Source organism: Podarcis erhardii, assembly GCF_964252035.2.
Source record: "Podarcis erhardii genome assembly, chromosome: 11".
Lineage (NCBI taxonomy): Eukaryota > Metazoa > Chordata > Lepidosauria > Squamata > Lacertidae > Podarcis > Podarcis erhardii.
This window is the reverse complement of record NC_138501.1, coordinates 40,575,348-40,601,682: the sequence shown is the minus strand read 5'-3', so window position 1 is coordinate 40,601,682 and position 26,335 is coordinate 40,575,348. Positions and strand designations below refer to the sequence as shown.

At 40.3% G+C, this 26,335-nt stretch overlaps 1 protein-coding gene across 3 annotated transcripts in view; it reads right to left on the bottom strand.

The window, feature by feature from the left end:
* The window catches only part of RICTOR (RPTOR independent companion of MTOR complex 2), a 65,033-nt gene that overhangs the window by 25,938 nt on the left and 12,760 nt on the right, over nt 1-26,335 (bottom strand). For all 3 annotated transcript variants that reach the window (XR_014161416.1, XM_081881341.1, XM_081881342.1), the window contains exons 4-20: nt 20,943-21,007; nt 18,562-18,693; nt 17,743-17,806; nt 15,168-15,294; nt 14,260-14,429; nt 13,433-13,500; nt 12,978-13,045; nt 11,020-11,102; nt 9,995-10,082; nt 7,245-7,335; nt 7,073-7,139; nt 6,879-6,959; nt 5,034-5,134; nt 2,176-2,338; nt 1,732-1,833; nt 1,585-1,631; nt 70-205 (exon numbers count right to left, since the gene is read on the bottom strand). Coding sequence is in view for 2 of the 3 variants with exons in the window: in XM_081881341.1 (XP_081737467.1) it covers nt 70-205; nt 1,585-1,631; nt 1,732-1,833; nt 2,176-2,338; nt 5,034-5,134; nt 6,879-6,959; nt 7,073-7,139; nt 7,245-7,335; nt 9,995-10,082; nt 11,020-11,102; nt 12,978-13,045; nt 13,433-13,500; nt 14,260-14,429; nt 15,168-15,294; nt 17,743-17,806; nt 18,562-18,693; nt 20,943-21,007 (1,653 nt within the window). In the remaining variant the exon portion in view is untranslated. The remainder of the gene's footprint in view (nt 1-69; nt 206-1,584; nt 1,632-1,731; nt 1,834-2,175; nt 2,339-5,033; nt 5,135-6,878; nt 6,960-7,072; nt 7,140-7,244; nt 7,336-9,994; nt 10,083-11,019; nt 11,103-12,977; nt 13,046-13,432; nt 13,501-14,259; nt 14,430-15,167; nt 15,295-17,742; nt 17,807-18,561; nt 18,694-20,942; nt 21,008-26,335) is intronic.

The following is a 26,335-nucleotide window of genomic DNA, read 5'->3' as shown; positions in this document are numbered from 1 at the left end:
CCAAAAGGTAATGCCAACAATACAAGAAGCTGCTAGTAGTTACTTAGAGCTAAACAAAATGAATCTTACCTCTTCAGATTCAAGGAGATACTCAGTTAACTGGCAACCTACAACTGTGAGCTGTTTGGCCTTTGCGTAATCCAGATCCAGGTTGGCATACAATTTGCTGCTGGGCTTGTAAAAATACATCAGTCGCCGTATAAATCTAACATTAAACAGACATATGAGGTGCTGAAAAGTTTGTTGCAAGCTTCAGGCAAATGTGTATACCACACTGTTTCATCTACGAGATGGCGAAGAGGCTTTATGTTTTCAAATGTTAGCACCTGTACTTAAATGCAAATGCTATTATAGGGTCATAGTGAAGTCAATACATTCTCTTCCCATACTAGCCTGCCTGCTCCCTGCTGCTAGATTATGTATTGCTTGTGATTGTACTGGTTTACTGATGGAAGAGCAGATTAGTTTCCTAATACAAAAAAACCCAAGCAATATGCATTTATTAATTTATTTGTTCATTCTATTTGCACGCTACCATTTAACTAAGTTCTATGTGCAATATATGGAAACATTAAAAATATATAACTACAATTAAAAACTTTACACAAAAAAACTTTAAAAACAATTATAAAAATTCCAGTAGCCAAATCTAAAATCAATTCATGCACAGAAGCTAAAACCAATATAAAACTAGTAACTGGGAAACTTGGTCCAAAGATGTAATGCACCAGAGAGATGTACCCAGTACAATTTTTTAAAGCCTATGAAAACAAGAAGGGTCTTGACCTGGTGCTTAAAAGAAAAAAACTGGCGTCAGGGAAGCAACTCTTGCTGAGGCAGGCAATAAATAGGGTGCCATCAGGGGAAAGGTCATATTCTTTGTAACCATCCACCTTACTCAATTAGGCAGGGGAAACTCAAGATCGGCATCCCTGTCCTTTTTCCCCAAGAGAGTTAATTCAATTCAGTGAATTGCCTTTTCTAATTCGTAACACACAAAAGGCCAGGTTATTCAAAACTGTAACTGGGGAAAAGACAGAAATGCAAGCATCTTTTCAGGAAATGTGTCACATTTCTTAGCAAGTGATGGTAAAAAACATAAAGCAAATAATGAATGAGTTCACCTTTGAAAAAACGCAAATAGAAGCCAGTGTGATGTAGTGGTTAGAGTATCGAACTAAGACCTAGGAGACTGAGGGTCCTAGTCTTAAGTACAGTCGTACCTTGGATCTCAAATGCCTTGGCTCCAGAACAAATTGGCCCCCGAACAATCGAAACCTGGAACTGAGTGTTCCAGTTTTCAAACTTTCTTTTGGAACCCGAACATCCAACATGGGTTCTGCGGCTTCTGATTGGCTGCAGGAGCAGATTCCTGCAGCCAATCAGAAGCCACGCTTTGGTTTCCGAACGTTTTGGAAGCTGAACAGACTTCCAGAATGGATTCTGTTCGACTTCCAAGATACGACTGTACAGACAATGTGCCCCACAATTTACAAGTGTCAAGAACACCCAGAAGCAGTTGTAGGAGGAAAAGCAAGCTGCCAAGGCAGAATGGAACTGCCCCCCTTTAGTAAATATGAATACCTGTTCCACTGTTCATCTTTGTTGAACTTTACGCTGATATTTGGCCACTGCAAAATAGATAAGAGAGTTTTGTAAGACTTGTATGCCACTTCCTTTCATTTCAATTTAATCCTCAGACGTTAATTAGGGAGCCATTTAACGGCTTACCTTTAGTATGGTCCCTATCAGATTCCAATTCCACTCAAGATTCTCTTTGTGATGAAGAACTTGGCTGTCTCTTAGATTAATTAACAGTGCTTCATCAGTATCCTTGAATAGCAGAAGGAAGAAGAGAAATCAAAGTTCAAACTGCTGCAACACTTGCATCGACATTAGAAAGTAATATACAAGTTTGCAGATTATTAAAATATATTGAACTGTAGACAGACCACCACCAAAATGTATGCCCACATTTTCTCTCTCTGCACTCAGAAGCCATGTCAGATTTCTAGTGCAACAGTTTCCCCACCCTATCCCCCCATGAAAGATTTTCATTTAAACTCGCAATTCCTAGCAACTCTTATTTTGGAAATTCAGCTTAAATCAATAAAGATTATTTGCTGCTTACAAAAAAAGGGGGGGGGATCACAGACATTGCAGTAAAATAGCTACCTTTAGAATAAAGATGTCTTTCTGCACATGATACTGATCCCTTCGCTGATGTGTTGACATGGCTTTCTGAACAATGTGATCTAGATGAAGGCTATAAGGTTTCGGTCCTCGTTTCTTCATTTCATGAAAGCGTTTTAGACAATTTAGTGCAGCGCTGGCCCGTCTACCAAGGGGGAAAGTTGACAGTCAAAATTTTCTATAAGATTACTGCCTTTAGTAAGGATCCGAAAGGATGTGAAATATAGTTAAACTGCATTTCCCAGGGATCTTTGCACTAGAAGATGGCTTCAAAGTCTAACAATGGCCTGAACAACACAGCCCCACACTTTGCACTTGCCTGTCACAGCTACAGGAAGAATGGTGGGGAGGCATCCAGGAGCCAGTATGCTCCTGGTTGCATGACCAAGCCTCAACCTTGGACAGAGATGACCTTTTACAGAAACTAATCTGAGGCAGATATAACGTGAGCCTAAATTTGTTCCTTTTAGGAGCGCTCCCAATTTTAAATTAGGATAGGAAAACATTCCATTTGACTACTTAAACGGTTACTGTAAAAGTTTATCACAGGCATTCTGGAGCAAACCACAACTCATTCATTAAAGCGTAATCACTCCATTTCATGGTTCGTGATCACAGGCTTTAAGAAGAAGGAAAATTTAGAATTTGAACCTGACTAGAGATAACTTAGAACCATGAAAACCACTGAGAGGTTTGCTACTGATCTGAGCAAGATGCAACCTTTATTTCAACGGGGGAAAACAGTTGAAATCAATTATTAACTGGATTAAATAGTGATTACACTCTGAACATTCTGTTACATACAGATTTGGGATTCTACCCCCACACCCCAAGGTATATGATAAAATGAGCTTTCTCGTGCGATTTGTATTTTACAAGACCTTACCTGATACTTGTCAGAATAACTATTCATTCAATTGTTCTTTATACAATTGTTCCAAATCAGTTATAATTTGGTACAGATTGATTAGGCCACGGTTTAAAGTGATTTTATGTAACCATGTCAGGTGGCAGTAGTTCTTTTTTGTATTGATGAAGAAAAGGTTTTTTTAAAAATGGGTCAACTGGGGAAACATTTAAATCAATTACATGAACACTGCAATAGATTCCTAATAGGTATTTTCTCAGTACATATATTTAAATGGGAAAAACTTATGAAGATGTAAATGAGTGGTAAAGATGATAAAAAACACCAGATTAAATAGTCTTGAATATATCAAAATCTCCCTTATACTATGAATCACAATTCTTCCCCCCTCTCTCTCTATATATATATTTAAAAGGAAATAAAGATACCAAAGGGCTTACAAATTTACTGAAGCAGTGCTGCTGGCATAATCACTCATTGCATGAATGGTTTTTGTGTAGGGTGTCCAATAAAATTTGTGAATGGCTTGTAATTTTGGCGGGTACAGGACGTTGCTTCACAGAACATATTATAAACTGTACTGAGTTTCTGAGGACTTGCACATAAAGTCCAAACAGAAATATTAACACACTTGAAAACAAATGAAAACTTCAGAACAAGAAAACTAGAAAGCCGTGCTTATTGTTTTCATTTTAAACAAGCACAATCTGTCTTAATCAAGAGCTGTTTTGGCAAGACAAATATTCAGGTTTTACAGGAAGCAAAATCCCTGAGTAAATTTGTCAGCTAGTAATTTTGGGTAAAATCCTAATTTGGAAATCAATGGTAGAGCTCCTCTAGTGATACAGGCATTGTAGCCTGAATTCCTGAATTCTTCAGATACCTGCTAACTGTTGATTTTTCTGGGAAGTTTGCTTGTTTGTTTCCAAGCCTAGGTCAACACACCTGGTAAGGAAGACCATGGGTCGAATCCAAAACTGCCCATACACAAGGAATGGACTTGCTCTTTTGCAACAAAACTTCCCCTTCCTCTCCTTTTCAGCAACCTATATGTCCCCTCAAATCTGCTCCGCGACAGAAGTCTGTGATTGTAACACTGGGCACAAATCACTGGCCCAGAGAGCACGTCATGCAAAGCTAAACCATGGCTTAGCGCAAATGAACAAATGTGCAGGATCCCAAAGTGTAGATTATGGCTGCAGTGCTCCTCTCAACCTAAGCATTACATCCAAATGTGGGCTTGTGGACTGTCTCCCCTGTACCACAAGCAGTAAACCACGGACAAACCCTGGGGTTGTACCCAACTAACTTTTACTTAGACCCACTGAAATGAATGGACCTAAACTGACCATGCCATTACTTTCAATGCACCTACTTTGAATTAATTGAATACTACCCCTGATTATAGCTTGTGGTTTATCTGGAACACCAAACCATGGCTTAGTTCCATGGCTTAGCCCTGGGTAGCACAGCAGCAGCAAACTGGGGGAGGAGGTCATTGGCTGCAATCTTCACTCCAGGAACCTAAATGGCTTGGCTTTGCATTACATGTAAACTAGGTCAGTGAGATTAATTATCTGTAATATAGAAAACACAGGGTGAAGAAAAATTCTTAATTTCCCCACTTTATGTACATACAATGTACATATTAGATAGCTTAGTTTATTAGCCAAAAGAAGAAGAGAAACTTGTGTCCTTGTTTTCATGGCTTTTGTTTCTTCCTGCTCTTCGTCCTGTTTCTGCTGGGGTTTTTTTATTATCTTGAAAGCCTTTCAGACATGCTACCCATTGATAAATGTTTTTACTATCATGCCCACTGCTCTGTATTCTTTGGATAATATGGCTTTTAATTTCAAATATATAAAATCACTAAAGCCACCCATTTAGAAAACCGGAAGAAGAGGTGCAACTATACTGACTTGGATATGCCAATTTAGGGTAACTTCAGCAGGTTACTAAAATGTATGCTTACTGTCTCTTCTCCTTTGCGATGTCAAAAGAAGCTGCCATGTTCATTAAAGTTGGTAAGCAGTGTAAGTGATGGCTATGACAATGAGGAAGAATGGTGTTTGCCTGAAAGAGAGAAGAAACATCACAGATTTTCATTTTCAGATACAGCCCAGGTCCTACCCAATGAATACCTATTTAACTTGAATGGTATACAAAGAGAACTCTGCCAAAAGGAAATCGCTTTTCCCTTCTCTTTCCACTTCAGATACAATTAAGCTAATACAGATTTTTTTTTAAGTAATTACTGAACTTGACATAAATTAAAAAACTTAAAAAATTGTCCAGTAGCACCTTAGAGACCAACTAAGTTTGTTCCAAACAACTGAATTTGACAACTGTAGAAAAAGCATTTGCTAACTGCTTGTATATGTTGCAGGCTTAGACAAGATTTCTAACAATTCTCTTGGAAAACCCACTTCCTTGAGATATTATCAGTTAGCAAACCGCATTAAAGGAGCCAACAAGCAGTGGATTCATGCATCTAATGATGTTGAATGTAAGCTATTTATTATAGCTTATGCTATAAAAATATTAATCTTTAGAGTCTTGCTTTTGCTGCAAAAGACTAACTCAGCTGCTTCTCTGGAGAATGACTTTTATAGCTGGGGCTCTTAATTCTAAAAGTACAGAATTAACAACCTGCAGAAATAATGAATGATGAACATGGAGCTTGTAAACCAATATGAGAGCTGACTGTGCTCTCTTGAGCCAGCATTAAATAGCCATCCAGGGATGGCTGGTAATGAATTGAAGAAAGCGAGGATCCATCAGTGAACTAGCTGCGTTTCCATAGCTGAGACGGGAAACTTGACTGGGCAGGAGCCATGCTTACGCAGTCCCTAGTCCTTCTGGTAGTTCTCAGCAAGGCAGAAGGGTTTTGAATCATAGAAGCAGGAAGGAAGTGAAAGATCCAGCTGCACAAATTTAAGATGGGGAACACCTGGATTGCTAGTAGTAATTGTGAAAAGGATCTGGGGGTTTTAGTAGACTACAAGCTTCACACGGGTCAACGGTGTGATGCAGCAGCAAAAGAAGCTAATGTTATTCTAGGCTGCAACAACAGAAGTATAGTGTTCCAATCAAGAAAACTCACAGAACCACTCTATTCTGCCTTGGTTCGGATCACAGCTGGAGTACTGTGTCCAGTTCTAGGCAACACAAGGATATTGACAAGCTGAAATGTGTGCAGAGGAGGGCAACCAAGATGATCAAGGGTCTGAAAACCAAGCCTTAAGAGGAACAGTGGAGGGAGTTGGGTATGTTTAGCCTGTTAAAGAGGAGACTCAGAGGAGATATGATAGCCATCTTCAAATATCTAAAGGGCTGTCACATGGAGGATAGCGCAAGTTTGTTTTCTCTTGCTTTGGAGGATAGGACCCAAACCAATGGATTCAAGTTAAAAGAAAGGAGATGAAATAATTTTCTCACAGTAAGAACTTGTTGACAGTGGAACAGACTCCCATGATAAGCAGTGGACTCTCCTTCATTGGAGGTTTTTAAGCAAAGGTTGGGTGACCATCTGTCATGTATGATCTAGTTGATATTCCTGCATTTAAGGGGGTTGGACTAGATGACCCTCGGGGTACCTTCCAACTCTACGATCCTATGACCTTTTTATAACCTACTGCATCTTTTACTGGGGCAAGGACACACTTTCAGGGAACCAGAGTATTCTTTGTATTGGGTAACTATACCTTCTTCCTTAAGTAAAATATTCCTTTTAAAATTATTTTGTTTTCTTCCATCCTTGGAAGTTTCCGAAAGTAAAGAATTTAACCATCAGTACATGAAACAAAGTCTTCCTTACCATATGCAAAAGTTCCCCAAGTAAGATTGTTGCTCTGACGGATACATGGTCATCGCTGCTTGTGATTACTTCAACTAGACCCTGGAGTAAGTAAGAAGTGAAACTCTATTGTAACCATCTCACTGTTCTGCTTTGCCCAGAACCTACTACAACAGAGTTAATTAATTGTCATTTAAATGAAAGTCTGAACGTACTTCTAAAAGTCCATTTCTAATGAAAGCAGAGAGAACCAGTGCCAAGTAGTTGTCCATGAGGTCTGGCCTAGATAAATGTGCAAAAGAAAACAGAGATCAGCTTCATGTTCTCTTTCATATTATCTAAGTGAAGCAGGCAGAAATGGCATTAATGCTTTTGATAACAAAATACCTTGATCTGGCTCGGTGAGGTAATATAACTTTAGCTTCTGCAGCTACAAAACCATCAGAAAGTCTCCAACTATCTTGAAACCTGCTTGGATCTACAAGAAAGCCATCGAGTGAAAATTCTGAGTTTAATTAACAAGAGCAATGGAGTATGTCAGTACCATAATCCCTAGTCACCTTTCATTTTGATTTGGTATTATTATTTCGCTCTCCTTGTCTCCTGCTTGTTCCTCTTGATTTCTATGCTAGTGTGTGTACTTTATAGCTACATAAATACACATAAGCTACCATTTAGTTAATCAGAATAAATGGTATCAGGTTTAAATTTCAGTAGGCACTAATAGTCTCACATTTATCTCAGAAAGACATACAAGTCAGTGACATATGAAAGTACAAAAGGTGGACCTATTCTAAAGGCAAGTAAAATGTACTTTTCCCACACCTTAATAAAACTTTACATGTTTCAGGTTTCAGAACCAGAGAATTGGAAGGAACCTGAAAGGTTCTCTGTTAATGCATCATCCCTGATGAGAGACCATGTATATGAGGGATGATGTGGATTTCTTACATCCCTTCTAGCCCTGCCCCCTTTCCATTTTTTCCCCTTAAATTTTACCACGCGTGAAACGCTGAATGCACACAAGTTGCAGGCTTACTGTATAGGAACCACCTTATAACAGCCATTCTTGTAAATGCAAGAAAACTGAAGCATTATGTTTATGTACGCAAGTCACATTGAAACCTTTTTATTTATGTTTAACAAATTAGTTTCATTACACCACATGCCTCATTCTTGGCTACATTAGGGGTAAGTATTCAGATAAATAGCATCTGTGGTGGCGGCAGGAATAAAGGGGGTCTAGTGAAATACCCAGAAAAAGCCCAGCTCTTAGCAGTACATCTTCATAAGAGTGGAAAGGTGGTGCAGGGAAGTGTGGGGACTGCCTGAGCATATCAGAGCAAAAGTGGGGACAGAGGCATGACACATTCAGCCTTGTTGCAAAACAAAATCTTAGCATCTGTCTGCACCACTGCCCCTTGCCACCTCTTATTTAACTTCATTATACTATTGTTTATGCTCTTATTTTTCTCTGCTGTTTGCACCATCTGCACTTCATATGTTCAAGGGCACACTGCAGGAATCATTAATGGAGAGGGGGGAAAGGGATGCCATGAAGGCCAAGCAGCAGATGAATTAATCAGCAAGCACTTCAAGCTGCTGCTTGGCTTTATGGCATCCCTTTTCCCCTCGTTTGCCAGCTACCGCCGAATTGTTCATGTGTACACATGACCTGCAGATGCACAAAAAGCAACAACAGAACAGTCACAATGTAAAAGAAGCCTGTTGATGTCGAGGAGATAGCCAGGCTGATAAAGCATACTTGCAGGGAGAAATCATGAGGAACCTTGCAAGGAAGTTAAACCCTCTTTAACTTTAAATTTTCTGATAACTAAACCTGGAAGTGGAATCTTCATCGATAGAGGGAGTCCACAATATGCTATGAATGACATATGAAGCTGTCAGTAGAAGATCTGGAGCACAGGGTCATCAATATGCTGATGACACACAGCTCTATTTCTCCACAACACCTGCATCAGCAGTAGTTGTTTAAGCCCAGAACCAGTGCCTGAATGCAATTGTGGACTGGCTGAGGAACAATAAACTGGGTGGGAGACATGGGAAGATGGAGGCTCAGTGAGTAGGATTGCTCCGTAAGATAGGTCAACTGCCTGTTCTGAATGGAGGTGTAGTCCCTCTGAAGGAGCAGGTACCCAGCCTGGGAGTACTCCTGGATACACCTTTATCATCAGACATCCAGGTGATATATGTGTTTACGAGTGTCTTTTATAAGCTTTATCTTGCATGCCAGCTACGACTGTACAGTGCTACCTCGGTTAAGTACTTAATTCGTTCCCGAGGTCCATACTTAACCTGAAACTGTTCTTAACCTGAAGCATCACTTTAGCTAATGGGGCCTCCTACTGCTGCCATGCCGCCGGAGCACGATTTCTGTTCTCATCCTGAAGCAAAGTTCTTAACCTGAAGCACTATTTCTGGGTTAGCGGAGTCTGTAACCTGAAGCATATGTAACCTGAAGCGTATGTAACCCGAGGTACCACTGTATATGGATTAGGATAGCCTGGCCAATGCAGTGGCAAACTTGAAGCTGGATTACTGCAATGTGCTCAATGTGGGGCTGCTTGTGGGTCTGGTCCAGAAGCTCCAGAAAGTGAGGAAAGCAGCAGCTAGACTGCTGGTGGGGGCAGCTCTCTGACAGCATGCAGCACCTCTGCTAAAACTTGTAGCATATGGCAGCCTTGTGCAGCTGTTTAAGGTTGTATTGACTGAACAACCTGGATCCCAGATACTTTTAAGGACTACCTGAGCACATTTAATCCAGCTCCATCACTGAGATCATCTGGATTAGCACTGCCTTTTATCTGGAAGAGCATGGGGGTGTTTCAGAAGCCACTCAGGCTTCAACTACAAGTTAAGCATTTAGTGTTGCCAGACCCGTGCTGAGAAAGGGTATTGCATCAGAGATTTGACAAAAATCTTTGTTGCTAAGTGGCAAACATATTTCTGCTGTTTAGACAGAGAAAAAGCTTCTGGTTACTGCAATTCTAAAGTAAGGTACCCATGACTAAGTCCTGCAATGAGCTGCAGGACTCTAGTGTGCAGAAGCCATTACAGGAATGGACTTGATAAGCTTTCCCAATGAATGAAGAGTAACACGCAAGTTCAATACTAACCTACACTGAGAAGTGCTTCTATAAATTCTTCTGTCACGATAGGAAGAGGAAGGCGAAATATATCATAAAGAACTTCAAGCAGTCCTCGCTATAAACATAAAAAGGAACAGAATTTTAAAAACCAGTAGAAATTTAATGAATTTGCACTGGGGTGTGAGGGGTGACTTTTGCTGATACCATTTTCCCCCACAGCTGTCCACTCCTCTTCCCATAGTGGCACAGAGGGCACAAGAGAAATAAGCAAAATAGTCTTCCATAGCATGAGTTGCATTCAACAGCTTGTCAAAAATAATTTAACATTACAGACACATCCTAAGCTTCTGCCTTTTGGAAGCATGACAATAATAAAATAACATTGCTCATTCATACAGTTTTAGCATTTAATATCTTGTAGTGAGCAATAAGGCTTGTTGCAAGTCACAGATGCCTAGTGAACACATTACAAATAATATGAGATGACTAAGGGGTATATATAGATTCACTCTTTACGCTTCCAGCTGTTATCCCAACAGTATAAAAAACCCTCAACTGGTTTTGTTTGTTAACTGTCTTGCTCTAGAACCTATCTCGTGCTCTCATTTCATGATTATTTGGGTCAGATGATGCCACTTCAGAGAGATCTGACCCATAGTCATCTGTCACTCTCCTTGTGTCAGAGGCCCCACCCTCTCTGCTCCAACACTGTAGCTTCAGGCAGCCAAGAAGGATTAATCCCGACTCTCCTGCCCTTATTTCCAAGTGACTGTCTTCCTCAACTTACAGCTCCCCAACTCTGCTCATTCTTGAGAGAGGTTCTGTAGCCTCTGAGGACTGCACTGGAACATTAGTAGCTTTGTGACACTTCCAGCCACAGTTACTTCCAGCCACGCCATGGAGTCAGAGGGCCAATGTGTGCACAACCTCCAATAATACAGATATATACACACAGAGCGATTTCTGAGAAAACAGAATTTGTACATCTGTCTACACGAAAAGAGCAAGCATACAAGCCCTCGGAATCCATCTTGTAGAAGTCAAACACATACCCTTATTTCCATATTAGGTATACACAGCACTCCAATGAGAGACTGGATCCCGGAATTTCCAGGCTTGCATAAACTAATAATGCCTAAAAACAATATAAAATGCATAATTACATGATGGCAAACTCATGTGCAAACACCCAGTGGGAAACTTCTGCCACAGGCTGAACAACGGACAGTTGGTCTAAAAATAACACAGCATAAACTTCACAGGATTTCTAGGACCATGAACAAATTGTGTTTCTTTTATCATGGAATCATCATCATAATATAGCTCAAACAGAGCAACAGATTCGCTTTGCCAGGAAGCAACGAAATAAAATAAAATTATATCTTGCCCATAGTGATGCTACCAAAAAATGGGAATCATACTAGATAATTATTGAAACTTAAGAATCCTGCAGGTTCAAATAAGGAGCTTCTCTACTCAAACACCCTGTTCTCAAGAGCGCAGCCAGATGATAGCTTCCAAGCAGGACAATGTTCAATTCCCAGCCCCTGGTATTCAGGGGTTCACTGCCTCTGAACACAGAAACAACATTTGGATATCATGGCTAATAGTTGTTGATAGACCTAGAACTTCCATGAATGCACCTAACTCTTTTCCAAAGCCACCTAGGATAATGGTCACAACCACATCTTATGGCAATAAACTGCACAGCCATGAGGTGAAGTACTTTATAAACCTCCACCACATCTCCCTTTGTTTTTGTCTTTTTGCCAACAACAAAGCTTTAGCCTCCCATCAGAACTTCTAAAGAAGTTATCTTCTGTGTCCAGACAATTTCAGAGTTGTGTTTGTCAGGAACGAGAGGCTTTTTTAAGGCTACCTCTGGGTTGTGGAATTCTCTCCCTAGAATTCATCTCACACAAACCCTCCCTGATGGCTTTGTGTTGCTGCGAAAACCTTCCTGTTAATGCCCTTGCTACAATTTATTTTGCTCATATTTTAACAGCTACTTTGTCATGTTTTAGTTCTAAAAGATCAACAAGATAGCACTGATTCCGATACTTGTTCTTCCTCAGCAGTATTTTTTCTTCTGTATATGTTTAGTAATGCTAGCTCCTCCTGAATCTTTTTTTAAAAGTCGCAATACACCGACTGTCTTTCAATCCAGTGATAAGAAGGCCAATTTCAGCAGCAAGTTGCATATACTGTCTGCTTTCCCAAATACTGGCTCATGCACTAAAACAGGTGAAAACCCTTTTCCAAACTCCACAGCCTTCTGGGATTAGTCATGTGCTTACCAATGCAGATGACTTTTCCATCGTGGTGCCCTATCTATGAAATGTTCTCTTTGGGGAGGCTTATCTAGTGTCTAAATGGCCTTTTCAATCGCTCTCTCCCCCCCCCCCCCCGGGGGATATCTATTTTCATAGGCCTTTTAAATGTTAGCTGAAGTGGTTTTATTGTATCGGCTGTGTTTGTTACTTTTTCTCCCAATTCAGTATTGGCTGATTCAACTTTGCAGTTGCAGCTGTTTTATTTTAAAATTGACCTAAATATGTTTATTTCACTGCAAGCTGCCCTGATAACTTAATTGAGCTCAGGCAGGATGCACATTTTTAAAGCATTGACAGTTAAAAGAGCTCAAATTACCACATTTGATTTTTAAAAAGAAATCTTGGGTACGTGCGTTCTGACCAGATAATTCATTCATTTTTAATTTGCCAATCAGTTCTCAAACTTCACCTCTTGTTGCATCTATTTGAAATGGTTGTTCAGAACAATTGCGGCCACTCTTCACAAATGTGGTCCCCGAAAAGCAGATCTCCCAATATTGTCAACCACCCATTTTCATGTGAGGCACACAAGAGTGTGCGCATGCATTGTGTGTGTGTGTGTGTGTGTGTGTGTGTGTATACACACACACACATACATACACACACACCCAATAACATATACCTTTTTTCTACACTCCAAGTATGCCATCATTCTAAAGGTTAAACCAAGTTCTTACCTGCCCACGATCGAAATGCTGCAACAATTCCCATTTTACTAGCAGACAGCCGTGCTTCTCGGTCCTCCCTGCCATAAAAAACAATATTGAGAATAAATATCCATGTTAAACTGAGTCATGTTTATTAAACACTCAAATTGGTATCTCTGATTTGTGACAATTGTATGGTAAGAATACGATATGGTATGGTAAAAAAACAATATGAAAATTATGGGTTTCTTCCCCCCCCATTTTCTCTACTGAGGATTGTCAAAATGAAAATTGCCATGCATGGGACAGATGGCTTAATGGTACATGGAGTGCTCAGTACTGGAGGGGCAGGGAATAGTGCCACTCATGAAAGTGTGCCCTCAAAAGTCACAGAATGGCTTGCAAAAGCCCTCATCCAGGATAGAAAGTTCCAAGTACTTGAATATCAGTGTTATCAAGTAGCTGCTAATGGAGACTGTACTTACTTCTGCTGTCCTTCTGCAGTATCTGGATTGTGCCTGTAGTGAAAGTCTGTGTAGGGCGCTAATATCCGCTGCAGTAAGGAAACAAAAGTTTGGAGTCATTCCCATTACCACCATACATTCTTTATTATTATCCACCGTTTAAATGATGAAAAAATACTATCTATTCCAACATAAGTAGTTCTATCTTAAGTGATATAGAAAATAGAATTTGCTTCTGACCTTAACAAAGATACAGCCAGCAAAATTATCTATGAAGCAGAGTAAAGTGAAGACATCCAATTAGAACGACCTATTATTCCTTACTTTTTGAAAAAGAATATATGCAGCATCTTTTTGCATGTTTGCAACTTTTACAGTGGTACCTCGGGTTAAGTACTTAATTCATTCTGCAGGTCTGTTCTTTACCTGAAACAGTTCTTAACCCGAAGCACCACTTTAGCTAATGGGGCCTCCTGCTGCTGCCGTTCCGCTGGAGCACGATTTCTGTTCTCATCCTGAAGCAAAGTTCTTAACCTGAGGTACTATTTCTGGGTTAGCGGAGTCTGTAACCTGAAGCGCATGTAACCTGAAGCATATGTAACCCGAGGTACCACTGTACTTGTTGACAGACCTGGCAGAAAGTACTGCCAATCGAGGGCTTATTCTTAAGGGTGTGTTTAAAAAGAAAATATGGATCAAACAGATCACCGGATTGAGGCAACAACCCACAGCATGTCTGTTCAGTAAGTCCTACTGAATTCAGTGGGGCTTAATCCCAGTTAAGTGGGGTTTGGAATGCAACCTAAGTGTTGATACACTAAGACTGTATAAGAAAAGGAAGTTCCTACCTCTAATTCTACATCTGCACGCACATACTGTCGAGTCTTTGGATGATTGAGAAGATGCAAGACGGTCGTTATGAGAGCTTCATTTATACGGCTTAACTGGCAGTCAATCACATTTTTCAAAATGGTACTTAGACCACCTCGAAGTGCAACTACTTCTGGATTCTGAATTGCTGAAAGAAGAGAAAGATATTAACTGATCCAATTAACCGTATTTCTCATCTAATCTTATTTCTATGTTTATGTTAAGCTTCATATCAAGAAAATGTTCAGATGTCAGCTTAAAACCGTTTTTGTTTAAAGTCAAAATACATTTGTCAGAGCTGCCCGAGGTCCCAGCTCACAAAGGACCAACGCCAGTTCTTGTTATATACAAAAGTCTTTATTGAAGTTCAGTTTCGATTTCAAAGCCGCGGCGCGCAGCTCTACGTCTTGAACTCTAGACTCTTCCCCCCCACTACGCTCTGGTGGGGGAACTGGTCCTGATCTTCCGCTGCTGCTTTGGGAGTCCCCGCTGGCCCCTTGCTTCTGGTGCGTCCCCCCTGGGACCCCCCTTGCCCTGGCCATCAGCGCCCCCCTCTGGGAATCTTCTGAATCGCTGAATTCGCTCTCCATTTCCTCTCTCCCCTGTGCCTCTGCTCCTGAGCCCCTGACAACATTGTAAAATAATTTTCTTGGATACTCAGGGGGAAAAAAATCCTTAATTACTTATTTACCAATTAATGCCAAAATAGGCTTCTAATCAGTTTATAAAAGATAGAAACCAATTGTACAACATTATTAAAATTCAAAATAATTAAAAATACACCATACTTAAAGCACACAATAAAAGAAACCCATTAAAACACTGAAATATAAATGTCCTCAATTAAAATATGCAACGAAACTATAATACTTTTCAACTTTCTTACCTAGTTCACAGATAATTGCAATACATGCTCGAACCATCCTGTCCCTCTCCTGAAGGCCGTCGTTTCCAACAGCTATCAAGGAATTGGTAACCGAACTAGGAAATAATGACGCATTCACAGTGATCATCTGCAAAGAAATGCAAAAAGAAATGGAGAGATGGGTTTGTCACTGCAACATTACAGTAGGATTACAGAACAACACTAATGGTTCTGCTATATGTTTGTATCAAACTCTCCCACCTGCACGTTTGGGCTCAGTATTCTGCTCTTTTGCTTCCACATTCTTTTTAAACAGTTTCTTCGACAAATACATAAAGATGGCTATATACTATAAAAGGTTAGAAGCCATACTAAGATAAAGGATCTACTGCACGACCATGCAGATTTCTCTTCAGGGCCTTCTGGTTCAATTTAACTAGGGAGTAGCAGATATGCACTCAAGAAGCTGTTTCTAATGCAAGGCTAAATGGTGTTCACCAAGAATGGCCCCTTTTGTCCTGAAGTGTTCACAGCAGATAAATTGTGGGGCAAAGCTGGAAACGAAACAGCAGTGCAGGGCTCATGCATTTTCTTAGAAAGGCAAATAATTCCAGGGTCTCCATACCTCTATGCAGCCATTGTATTTGGGAAGGATCATGCAGATCCATATTGCCTCCGCATGACATCTGCACAATGAATGTCATGTTTGCATCAGGGCCTCCACACATACAGCACAATGTGCAAAAGCCTAATCCATGTAATTTATACACTACGAAAACAGAATATCAAGATTGCACCCATTAGACCTACATGTGTGGCCTCCTATACAACCCCATTCAAGTGCATGAATGTCAGGCATCAGCAAGCACACGAGAAGCGAGTCAGGGCAAGCATGATTCACCACCACACGGTGTTTCTCCCCCTCAAATACAACATCGGCATAGGTCTCAGGACCCTACAATACTTTTCAAAAGTAATGTGGGAAGTCCCCCAAAAGAAAAACAAGAACCTTTTGGAGGAAGGTGGAGTAGAATATACATTACAAAAATAACTGTCTGAAAAAAGGAAGAGGCTGAGCACTGTATACTCCAATCACTGTTTCCCCACCTTTCTAAATTAGGGAAAAGTTATTATAAGACAGGCATAGGCAAACTCAGCCCTCCAGACGTTTTGGGACTACAACTCCCATCATCCATAGCTAATAGGAGCAGTGGTCAGGGATGATGGGAACTGTAGTTTCAAAACACCTGGAGGGCTGAGTTTGCCTATGCCTGTTGTAAGACATGCTTTGCTCTAGCAAAGAAATTTCCAGTTACTATGGAAAATGTTGGAACAGCTACTCTGATGCAATGGACTATGTGGCCCTTTATGTAGTCTACTTATAGGAACTCATCAAATTTCTTCCTTTCTTACTTAAGACAGGATGGGAGGGAGGAATCTGCTTTATTTGCAAGTTGTCTTTCAACAATGAAAGATTTACAATATTTTTGAGAAACTCTTGCTTTGTAAATCATCATCTGATACCATGTAACAGGAAGCTCCTTCAGACGAGACTTCAAAGGAAAAGTTACACCCTTCTCCCACCAACAAGATAAATTTTCATTTAATTAATTTGTATTTTGTACCATTACACTAGAAACAGAGTAGCAATCTCTTTCACAAATACAAAAACTTATGTTCTTGCATTGAAGGCACGAACAAACTTATGTTCGTCATGGGTGGCAGGAAAGTACAAACAAGTGACCACTTATCGTAGCTTGGGTTCTTTTAGTAACAAATTTTGTCTGTATTACACAATTGAAAAAGGAAGATTGCTTATTAGTTTGTTGGAATGCTAAAACTATAGTAGAAATAAAATCCCATCTTATGAAATACTTTAAAGTGATTTGGCTTATTGCTTCAAATTTACAACTTAATATCTACTGATAAAATACCTGTTAGTAGCTCAATACATAACTGCAGTGATTGAGTGTGAAAAGGAAATCGAACTGACAGAAGTAGTTTTGAATGTACCATATTTTTTGCTCTATAAGACTCTCTTTTTCCCTCCTAAAAAGTAAGGGGAAATGTGTGTGCGTCTTATGGAGCGAACGCAGGCTGCGCAGCTATCCCAGAAGCCAGAACAGCAAGAGGGATTGCTGCTTTCACTGCGCAGTGATCCCTCTTGCTGTTCTGGCTTCTGAGATTCAGAATATTTTTTTTCTTGTTTTCCTCTTCCAAAAACTAGGTGCGTCTTATGGTCTGGTGTGTCTTATAGAGCGAAAAATACAGTGATTATTTTCCTCAGATGGCTTGGTCTGAGGGCTCCTGATCTCCTTACCTGTATGGGAGAGCATACAGGGCTATACAACAGTGGGAAGAAAAGACAATAAACTGCCCTATTCACAGGCAGTCTTCATGGAACTTATGGATACTAACTAGCTGTTGCATTTGTACACTTTTGTACACTTTTGTTTCTATTTTTACAACTCTATTTGCAACACAGTTGCAATACTCCAGCCATTTCACACATTATAGCAACACTGCTTCTTCCACAGTCATACAGAATTTGGTTATTCAGCAGAAAATTGCACTATGCTATTGTTTCCGAACATACCTTCCTGACTAAACGAAGTGCTTGTGTCCTTTCTACTTCATTACTCTGCTGTATGTCAATGCACCTAAAAGCATAAAAATGAGGAGGAAATACTTTAATTAGGGTTTAAGGTGGCAGAATGTAGCGCATTTTAAAACAGCAGTGCATTTCCCAGATATATTCGTTTTTTACTTTTGAACATATAGCAGCAAGGTTCAAGTTCTTGAGATGCAAGACAGTCCAGACAGCCACTTGCACCAAAGCCCCTCGATTTACAATTCTGTGCAACCAGCTAAACCCAATGCAACAATATATTTGAGGCAATCTTTCAATAAAACCAGGCTATGCAATCAATATTTAGAGATTAGTCGTGTTTCTCCCATTTCCAATTTCAAAATAAGTTTATTTTGAAAAGTTGTGCATTTGGGATTGTACCCAGCAGGGTCACACAGCTAGTGGTGAGGCTTCTATCAATGAACAAGGAGTAAAATAATTTTCAGTGGTTCTGTCTTCACCTTAAAGCCCCTTGCCCCTCCTAAAACTGTTCCAGAGAGCTGGGGAGCCCTCCAGAGCAATGCAGGGAGACAGAGGAGGCTGCAGGGTGGGCGGGGAACTGCTAAATATTTCTTCTCTCCTCATTCCATCAAAGAAAGCCTGACCATCAGCTGAGTGACGCTGCTGCATGCAACCCTTATCGTTTCACGTCACTCAAAGCAGGCATCTATTAAATGTAACAGGTTGCGATCTGCTCAAACGAAAAGGTTCAAAGAGTCATATAAACGGTGATTCATTATCCAAATCAGGAAAAAGATTTCAAATACAGTATCAATTTATTATTACCTGGCTATCAAGTAATCCACTTTTAATTTTAACACCTTCTGCAGAATACTGGAGTCTCGGATAAGGTATCGAAGGGCTCGCAGCCCTGCCGCTCGCACCTCTTTTGCTTCATTCAGTAAAGCTAATCGCAAACTATGATGCAAATGATAAGAAAATCACTCAGGCTTTAAATAATTAAGTGTGTCCCTTTTGCTAAAAACAGACTCCCTCTTCCTTTCTGCAAGACAGGAACACATCCATGCTTAAGTACGCAGCTATTCATGTTAGACATTTTAACACCCAAGATGTAAGCAAAACTCTCCACTGCTTCGCATTTTCTTCTCCTTGCTGAAAACAATATTAATAATGAAAGTAAGTTAAGACTGCCTGTTTCCATGAAGAGCATGTCCTCATTTTAAATAGTTACACAATTGTGAACACCAAGTTTTCAACAGCTTAGTAGTAAGTAATTTGGTTTCCACTTCAAAGCTGGCCGGACGCTCCCACCAATGCCAATTTGTAAAATCCAACCAACAGTGGAGAGAATATTAAACAATACTTACCATCTCAGCCTGTGATGTCATTATTTGGGCTAGGGTGTGTGGAATGTGTGTGGCCCAATACTTCCTGTTCTGAAGCTTCTTTGGTTAAAAAAAAATCAGTGCTAAAGAGCTTATGCGTCTCAAAAGCTCAGCTGGATGGTCCCGGTTGCACAAACAGAGGCCAATTGTTCACCACTTTCAGGGTTAGGGAAGCTATTCTGATCACACTGCTTAGTGACAGACTGTTTTTGCTTACCTCTGTAGCTATTTCAGGGAATTATCTGCTTTAGGCCCTTTGACTGTGGAATCCATTCTTTCTACGGCTGGCACACATTAACTGGATTTTTAGTTGAGAAGTTCAAAGACAGATAATAGCTCTAGCAATCTGTTTATGTAATGATTCTTTAATACCAATAATTAGATAGGTGCTAGTTTCTCTTGTCTGGATTCATTTGCACTTTTTAAAAATTATAATTAAAGGTAGGGTAGGATCTGGATCCAGTCCACTAGCCACTTCCTTACCTAAAGTAGAAATTAAATAATTGCTAAAATATTAGGAATTATCGCAAGAATTATCACAAGTTGCTGCAATGTCACATCTTGTTTTAAATATCAGATTACACTTCAAGTCTACACCCCCCCCCCCCAAATAAAAATAATTCTGCACTCAGATTTGAAGTAGTGATTGGTAACAGGAAGTTGATCACACAGAAGTGATCCATAACCTTTTGGGTGGTTTCATTGCCCATGAAAGTAATATATCACTATATTTGTTTACAATACAGTCATACCTTGGTTCTTGAATGGCATCCATTCCGGAAGTCCATTTGACTTCCAAAAACGTTCAGAAACCAAGGTGTGGCTTCTAATTGGCTGCAGGAGCTTCCTGCACTCAATCGGAAGCTGCGTCGGATGTTTGGCTTCCCAAAAAAGTTTGCAAACTAGAACACTTACTTCCAGGTTTGAAGTGTTCGGGAGCCAAAACATTTGAGTCACAAGGCGTTCGAGAACCAAGTTACAACTGTATACCACTTAACTGCTATAGACAACAAGTGCTAAATTCTCACTGATTTTAAAGGAGCAGGGTTATTCTGTACAAGTTCTACTGAATTTAGCAGTAAATGAGATGTGGACTGCTGCCCATGCTAATAGTAAAATAAAAAATATTTTCTGATACACAAACTTAACAGAGAACAACATAGTATTGTGAATATCAAGATTCTTCACTGGGTAAGAGATTTTTACAGACATTTTCCCCTACCACTACAAAAAAACACCTTTCATATTTGTGCTTATAAAATATTAAGCATCTTACTTTAACACAATTTCAATGCAATAGTTTTAAGAAATCCTGCAGGTCTTTAGCTAACTTTGTAAAATCAGACTTTTCAGTTGATAAATTGCTCACAGATTTTCTACGTGATGGACTCAATAGAAAACCTGGCAAACAGCAGCCTGTCTGTGCCATCTGAGACAAGCTACCAGGCTCACACTAAGCATTTCTACAGGTCATCCCTATGACCAAAGACTGCGTAGAAAAAATGCTGCTGGGTATAAGTTAAGGGACAAGAAATTACAAAAGGGGCACAGAGCCTAGACTAGTACCTCCTTCCTCCAACACAAGAACTGATCATGGCTGAGATGTTTCTGGTCTTCAGCTTCTAATGCATTATCAGAATGAAGAACTCTGCAATGGATAGAGCACCTGCCACATACTCAGAACAATCTGTATCATGACCTCAACACATTAGCATCCAAAATGCTGTTTAGCTTACAATTGAAACAACAGTCACAGAAACACTAGCTTATCATTTATGAATGGTCCAAATAATGCTCCAAAATAAAAAGAGAGAGACTTACCATATGATGATGTTTTCATAAGTAAAACCTAGCTTTTCTTCAGTATGACCAGCATTACAAAGAAGCTGCAAGTAAAAAATGTGTATGTCAACTGGCAAGGTAAGGAGTTCTGTAACAAGTCAAACACACTTTTATCCACAGCTACTCAAATCTCTTTCTGGTGTTATAACGAAACTAAGCAATTCTTTTCAAGGTATTGCCGAAAGAGAAAGATGTGTTATGATCTTATTGCATTTTAGCAAACCTTTATTTTTTAAAAAACAAATAAGTACTTTAAATAAAATATGCTGATAATTCAAATGACTGAAATTAGTTTCATGACAATAGTTTCACATCTTTGTCCAATCTATTTCTGCGGCACTATTCATTTTGAAGTGCATGGAGTCAACCTCTGCTACTCTGGACATTTGCAAAAGTGCAAATTCACTGCTGCCATGTTAGTTTATACATCTATAAATATATGCTGGCAAGGGGATAAAGATTGCTTTATATGATTCAGCTGTTAAAAACACAGATAAGCAGGTCACCTTCTAACAGAAAGGTTTCCAGGTAAGAGGCAGAATGTCTTAAAGGGATAGAAACTAGAAAAGTGAAATCCAAGTGAAAAGCATTTTGTCAGCTCTGCAAAAATAAGGGTTGGGTTATATACCACTAAACAAACTTTAACTTGCAAGCACTTTTAAAAAAATCATTTTTTCATGGGGGGCCGGAATGTGTCATCCTACTATAAACACTTGGAAAAGGGGAAGTGGGATGTTGGTTTACAACAGTGGGTAGTGGGGGGGAGGGTGTCTTCAACCCATTTCATCCTCACAACAACCCTAGGAGGTAGATGAGGCTCAGAGATGGTGACTGGCCCAAGGTCACCCAGTGAGCTTCAGGGCTGAGTGGGGATCCGAACCCTGCTCTCCCAAGTGCTAGTCCAACACTCTACCATTTCGCCACACTATTATTGAAGCTACATATTTTAAGTGTGAAAATTTCCAGGATAGCACCTAGCCATGGTTCAAGCTACAGGGCTGAGTCATCACATAAACAGTGGCTTGCAGTTAGAACTATCAGGTGTTACTGCTGCTGCCACCGTGAAAAGAAAAAGGAGAAAAGTTATCATTCCTTCTAACTGCACAGTTCCTGATCCCCTGCCAAACAGCAGAATAGCAAAACAGGGCCACCCACAGACAAGGTAACAGGTTTCTTGAAGGACTCAGCATGTGCACAGATTATTATTATTTCTTTGCAAATAAAAAACTAAAACACAGCCACAAAGAAACTGAAAAAAACCTTCCTGATGAAGGTGGCTTGTTGTGGTTTCCTTTTTCTGACAACGGGCATTTTTGAGGGGAAACAACTCTGCTTTTAATGTAAATTGCCTGGCCATCCATAACTAGAATACAATAAACAATAAGGAATTAATGTATCCCCACCAGCACAAAAGTACACAAAATGACTCCCCCAAACTGCATGAAGAATTAGGGAAGCTTCCCATCTCCTCATGACCCTTCATAGGATAGAAATGACCTCCAGCTTTCTGCCATTACGTCCATTTCCCCCCATTCCGTGATCATTTTGGGAGAAAGGGACCAAACACTTTTTTATTTTATTTTTAGGTACTCAACTGCTTGCTAGGTATGTTGTCAAAATGAGCTAAAGCAATTCTACAAATATTATTTAAGTTCTGTTGGTCAGCAGTCAGCTATGCCTGTTACTTGATCCAGTGAAATCATGACAAGTGAGAGACACAAGTGTGTGACACTCACATGGTTTAGCGATCATATCACTAGTTCCCTCTGTCTTTCCCCTAAATAGAAGATTTAGTTATTGGGATATATGTCAAACCACTGCATCACACAGAAACTCTAAAAAGCTAGTGGCCTGCATTCAGTGAAAGTGTCTGAGGAGATTACTGTTTAAAAGAATCAAACTTCAAACTTTTCCCTTTCCACTATTTAAACGTAATTTCCAAAAATGTAGCTAGCACAATTACACTTGAGTGCCAAACATTACTTTATTTAATTCCATTTATGAATCTCTTCCCATGAAACATCGCAAAGCATTAACTGTTAGGGTGTGAAACCTAAGACGCTGGCAAGTTAGCAATGTCATGTGACTTTAAGTAGTCAAGCTTGTTAAGTTGTTAAGTTGCTCAGTATATAAAGAGTGTTTGTTTTCTCTGCCTGGGGGGCGTGAAGCAAAAATGTCTGAAAGCTCAGGAGGTGTTTCTGTTATCTTTCTGCAATAAACCTGTCTTTGGAAAGACAGGCTTCCCTGTGTCGTTATTTCTTTGCTGCTGAGACTCTGAAGCTTGTACTGCAACAAGAATCTCTGCACTGGACTTAATTAATGCTCTGCAAAGAGAACTGTTGCTGGTTGCGCAGCGGAAGCGTTTACTGGACCAGTACACAGACTCTCTTAGGTTATGGCTCCTTCTACGTTTCTACAGCTGTATTGTGTGCAGAGAAAGTGAAAGCAGCTTTCGGATGAGAGAAGACCGGCTTGGTCGTAAATCCAGCTCTTAAAGGAACTGAGAGGCGTCTGAAAAGTGAGTAAAACAAATCCCAAGGGGAAAGAGAAGCAAGGGCATACAGAGGGAGTAGCAGCCGACCCCAAGAATGGCAGTGGAAAATTTCCAGGTTCCCTTTACAAAATTGAACTCTGCTAATTACGTGCAGTGGTCTAAGAGGGCTCAAGTCTGGTTGGAAGCCAAAGAAGTGTGGGCTGACTATGTCCAGAGGCGAAAGCCATTTGTGGCTGTTGCAGCAGATGCCACAGCAGAGCAACAAGCTGCTGCACATGCTCAGAACAGGGAACATGATAAAATGGACACTAAAGCTAGATGCATGTTGATGGTATCGATAGACGATTCCCAATTACCTCATGTGGAAAATTTAAGGTCTGCATTTGAAATTTGGGAAGCTCTTAGGCGAATTCACCATAGAGCCACGCCCGGAGAGAAGGTGAACATTATACGTGCTTTGTATGAGTTGAAACTGAAGCCAGGGGATAGTGTGGTTGAACACACGTCACAGATGACTATTTCAACCGACTGTCATCTCTAGGTGTGAATTTTCCTGAAAATATTAAAGTTTATACTCTGCTTAGCAGTCTGCATGCAGGGTTTGAAAACTTAGTACTAACTTTACAAGTTTTGCCAGAGGACCAGCTGAATATGAATTATGTGACTGGTAGATTGTGTGAGCAAGAATATCAATATCATCGAAAACGTATTGATAATTCAAATACCCCAAGGGTTGGATGTTCAGATAATTTCCAGCATGGGGGAACTAGCAGGCAGAGCTGTAAGGAAGCCTCACAAGTGTCTGCTATGGCCAGCAAGTCATGTTTTCGACGTGGCAGCAGGTTTCATTTGATAGCAAAGTGTCCAGAAAAGCAACAGGAATTTCAACAGTCCAAGGTCAGTTTCCGGAGCTACAGGGGAAGACGAAGTGAGAACTACAAGAATCAACGATCCAGAGGGGGAGCAGGTGCTGATAAGGGACTATCTGCAATGGCAGCACAACAGAGTCCTAAAAGGAGCCAACAAACCTTGAAGTGGATCATTGACAGTGGAGCAAGTCACAGTTTAGTTCCAGCGACATCTAGTGGCAGCTTGATGAACTGCAAGACATTGCCAGTTGCAAAAACTGTGACTATAGCAGACAATAGTAAACGAGAAATGAACCTTAAAGGCACAATTTATGTTAATTGTCTGCAAACTAACCTTCCTGTTTTCGTTCTTCCAGGAATGAAGAATGGACTTTTGAGTGTCATGCCTGGTAAAAAGTGGTTTTAAGGTTGAGTTTGAAAATGATGTGTGCACCATTTCGAAACAGGGGAAGGAGCTAGTTAAAATTCCCTGTGAGGATGGGCTTTTTGTTTTGGATGAAGAGCAGTTAGCAGCAGGTAGATGTTCAACAGGTGAAGCGCAAGCTAAGTGTGTAAATAAGGCTCCTCATACAGGTTGTGCACATCTACTACACAGAAGGTTAGCTCATATATGCTTTAAGTATGTAAGCAAGATGCCAGATTTAGCTGAGGAGTGTAACATTAAACCCTGTCCAAATTTTCTGGATTGTTGTGCTTGTAAACATGCTAAGGTTAAGACATGTAACTATCCTAGATCTGATAGAGTAAGCAAGAAACCCTTTGAACTTGTGCACACAGACGTGTGTGGCCCTATGCCAGTCAAATCGCTTGGAGGTGCGAGATTTATGCAAATTTTGGTGGATGATTTTTCAAGGGCTAGTTGGGTTTTCTTTCTGAAAGAAAAATCACAAGCAGCTTCCATCCTGATGGATTGGATTGAAGAAGTCGAATGTAAATTTGACACCAGGGTGCGTAAAATACAATCAGATTGTGGGGGGAATATGTGAACCACACGCTGGAGATGTGGTTAAAAAGGAAAGGTATAGTTCATAGACTTACCAATCCCTATTCACCACAGGAGAATGCAGTTGCCGAAAGAAAATTTTGAACATTACAGGAAGCCATTGCTGCTTTGCTGTTTGATTCTGGACTTCCACAGCGCTTTTGGGCTGAGGCTGCACTGTATGCGAATTATACTTTTAACAGAGTGTACAATAGCACAGTAGGCAACACTCCTTACTTCATGCTATTTGGGAAAAAACCAAAAATTGATCATCTAAGAGTTTTTGGATGTCGTGCTTATGTGCTGGTGCCTAGGGCACAACGTAGGAAAGGCGATCCTAGATCTAAAGAAATGCTTTTCTGTGGTTATCAAGCAAACACAAAAGGTTGGAGATTTGTGAATGTAGAAGGCAATCAAACAAAAATCACAATCAGCAGAAGTGCAGAATTTTGTGAACAGGATGGTTGGAATAAAATTCATGGAAATCCTGACATACTATTTGATGTGGTGAACAGTAACAATGAAACTCAGGCCCCAGGGCAGGTATTAGTTCCAGAACAGGCTGAGGAATTTGAGTCTGAGGACGAGGGTGAGAAATCGTCTAGTTCACCCAAGTCTGTAAAGTCACGTGTAAAGTCAGAATCAGAAAGTTCTTCAACTACTAGTGACAAACAGGTGACGACTAGTGATTCTGGGTCAGAGGGGGAAACTGAAGGAACGTCACAGGAACTGTTAAGGCGTTCCAAGCGTGCCAACAAAGGTATACCTCCTGAAAGGTACCAAGCTATTAGTGTGTGGGCTGGTTTGGCAAATTGCGAACCTGAAAGTTTTGAGGAGGTTGAGCAATTACCCCAGGAGGAGGCCAGTAGGTGGTGTGAGGCCATGCAAAAGGAGTTGAATTCTATGAAAGAACTGGGTGTGTTTTCCATCACCAAACTGCCAGAAGGTACCAAGGCAGTAAGTTGTAGGTGGGTGTACAGGATAAAGACAACAGCGATGGGGAAACCAGAGTACAAAGCAAGGCTTG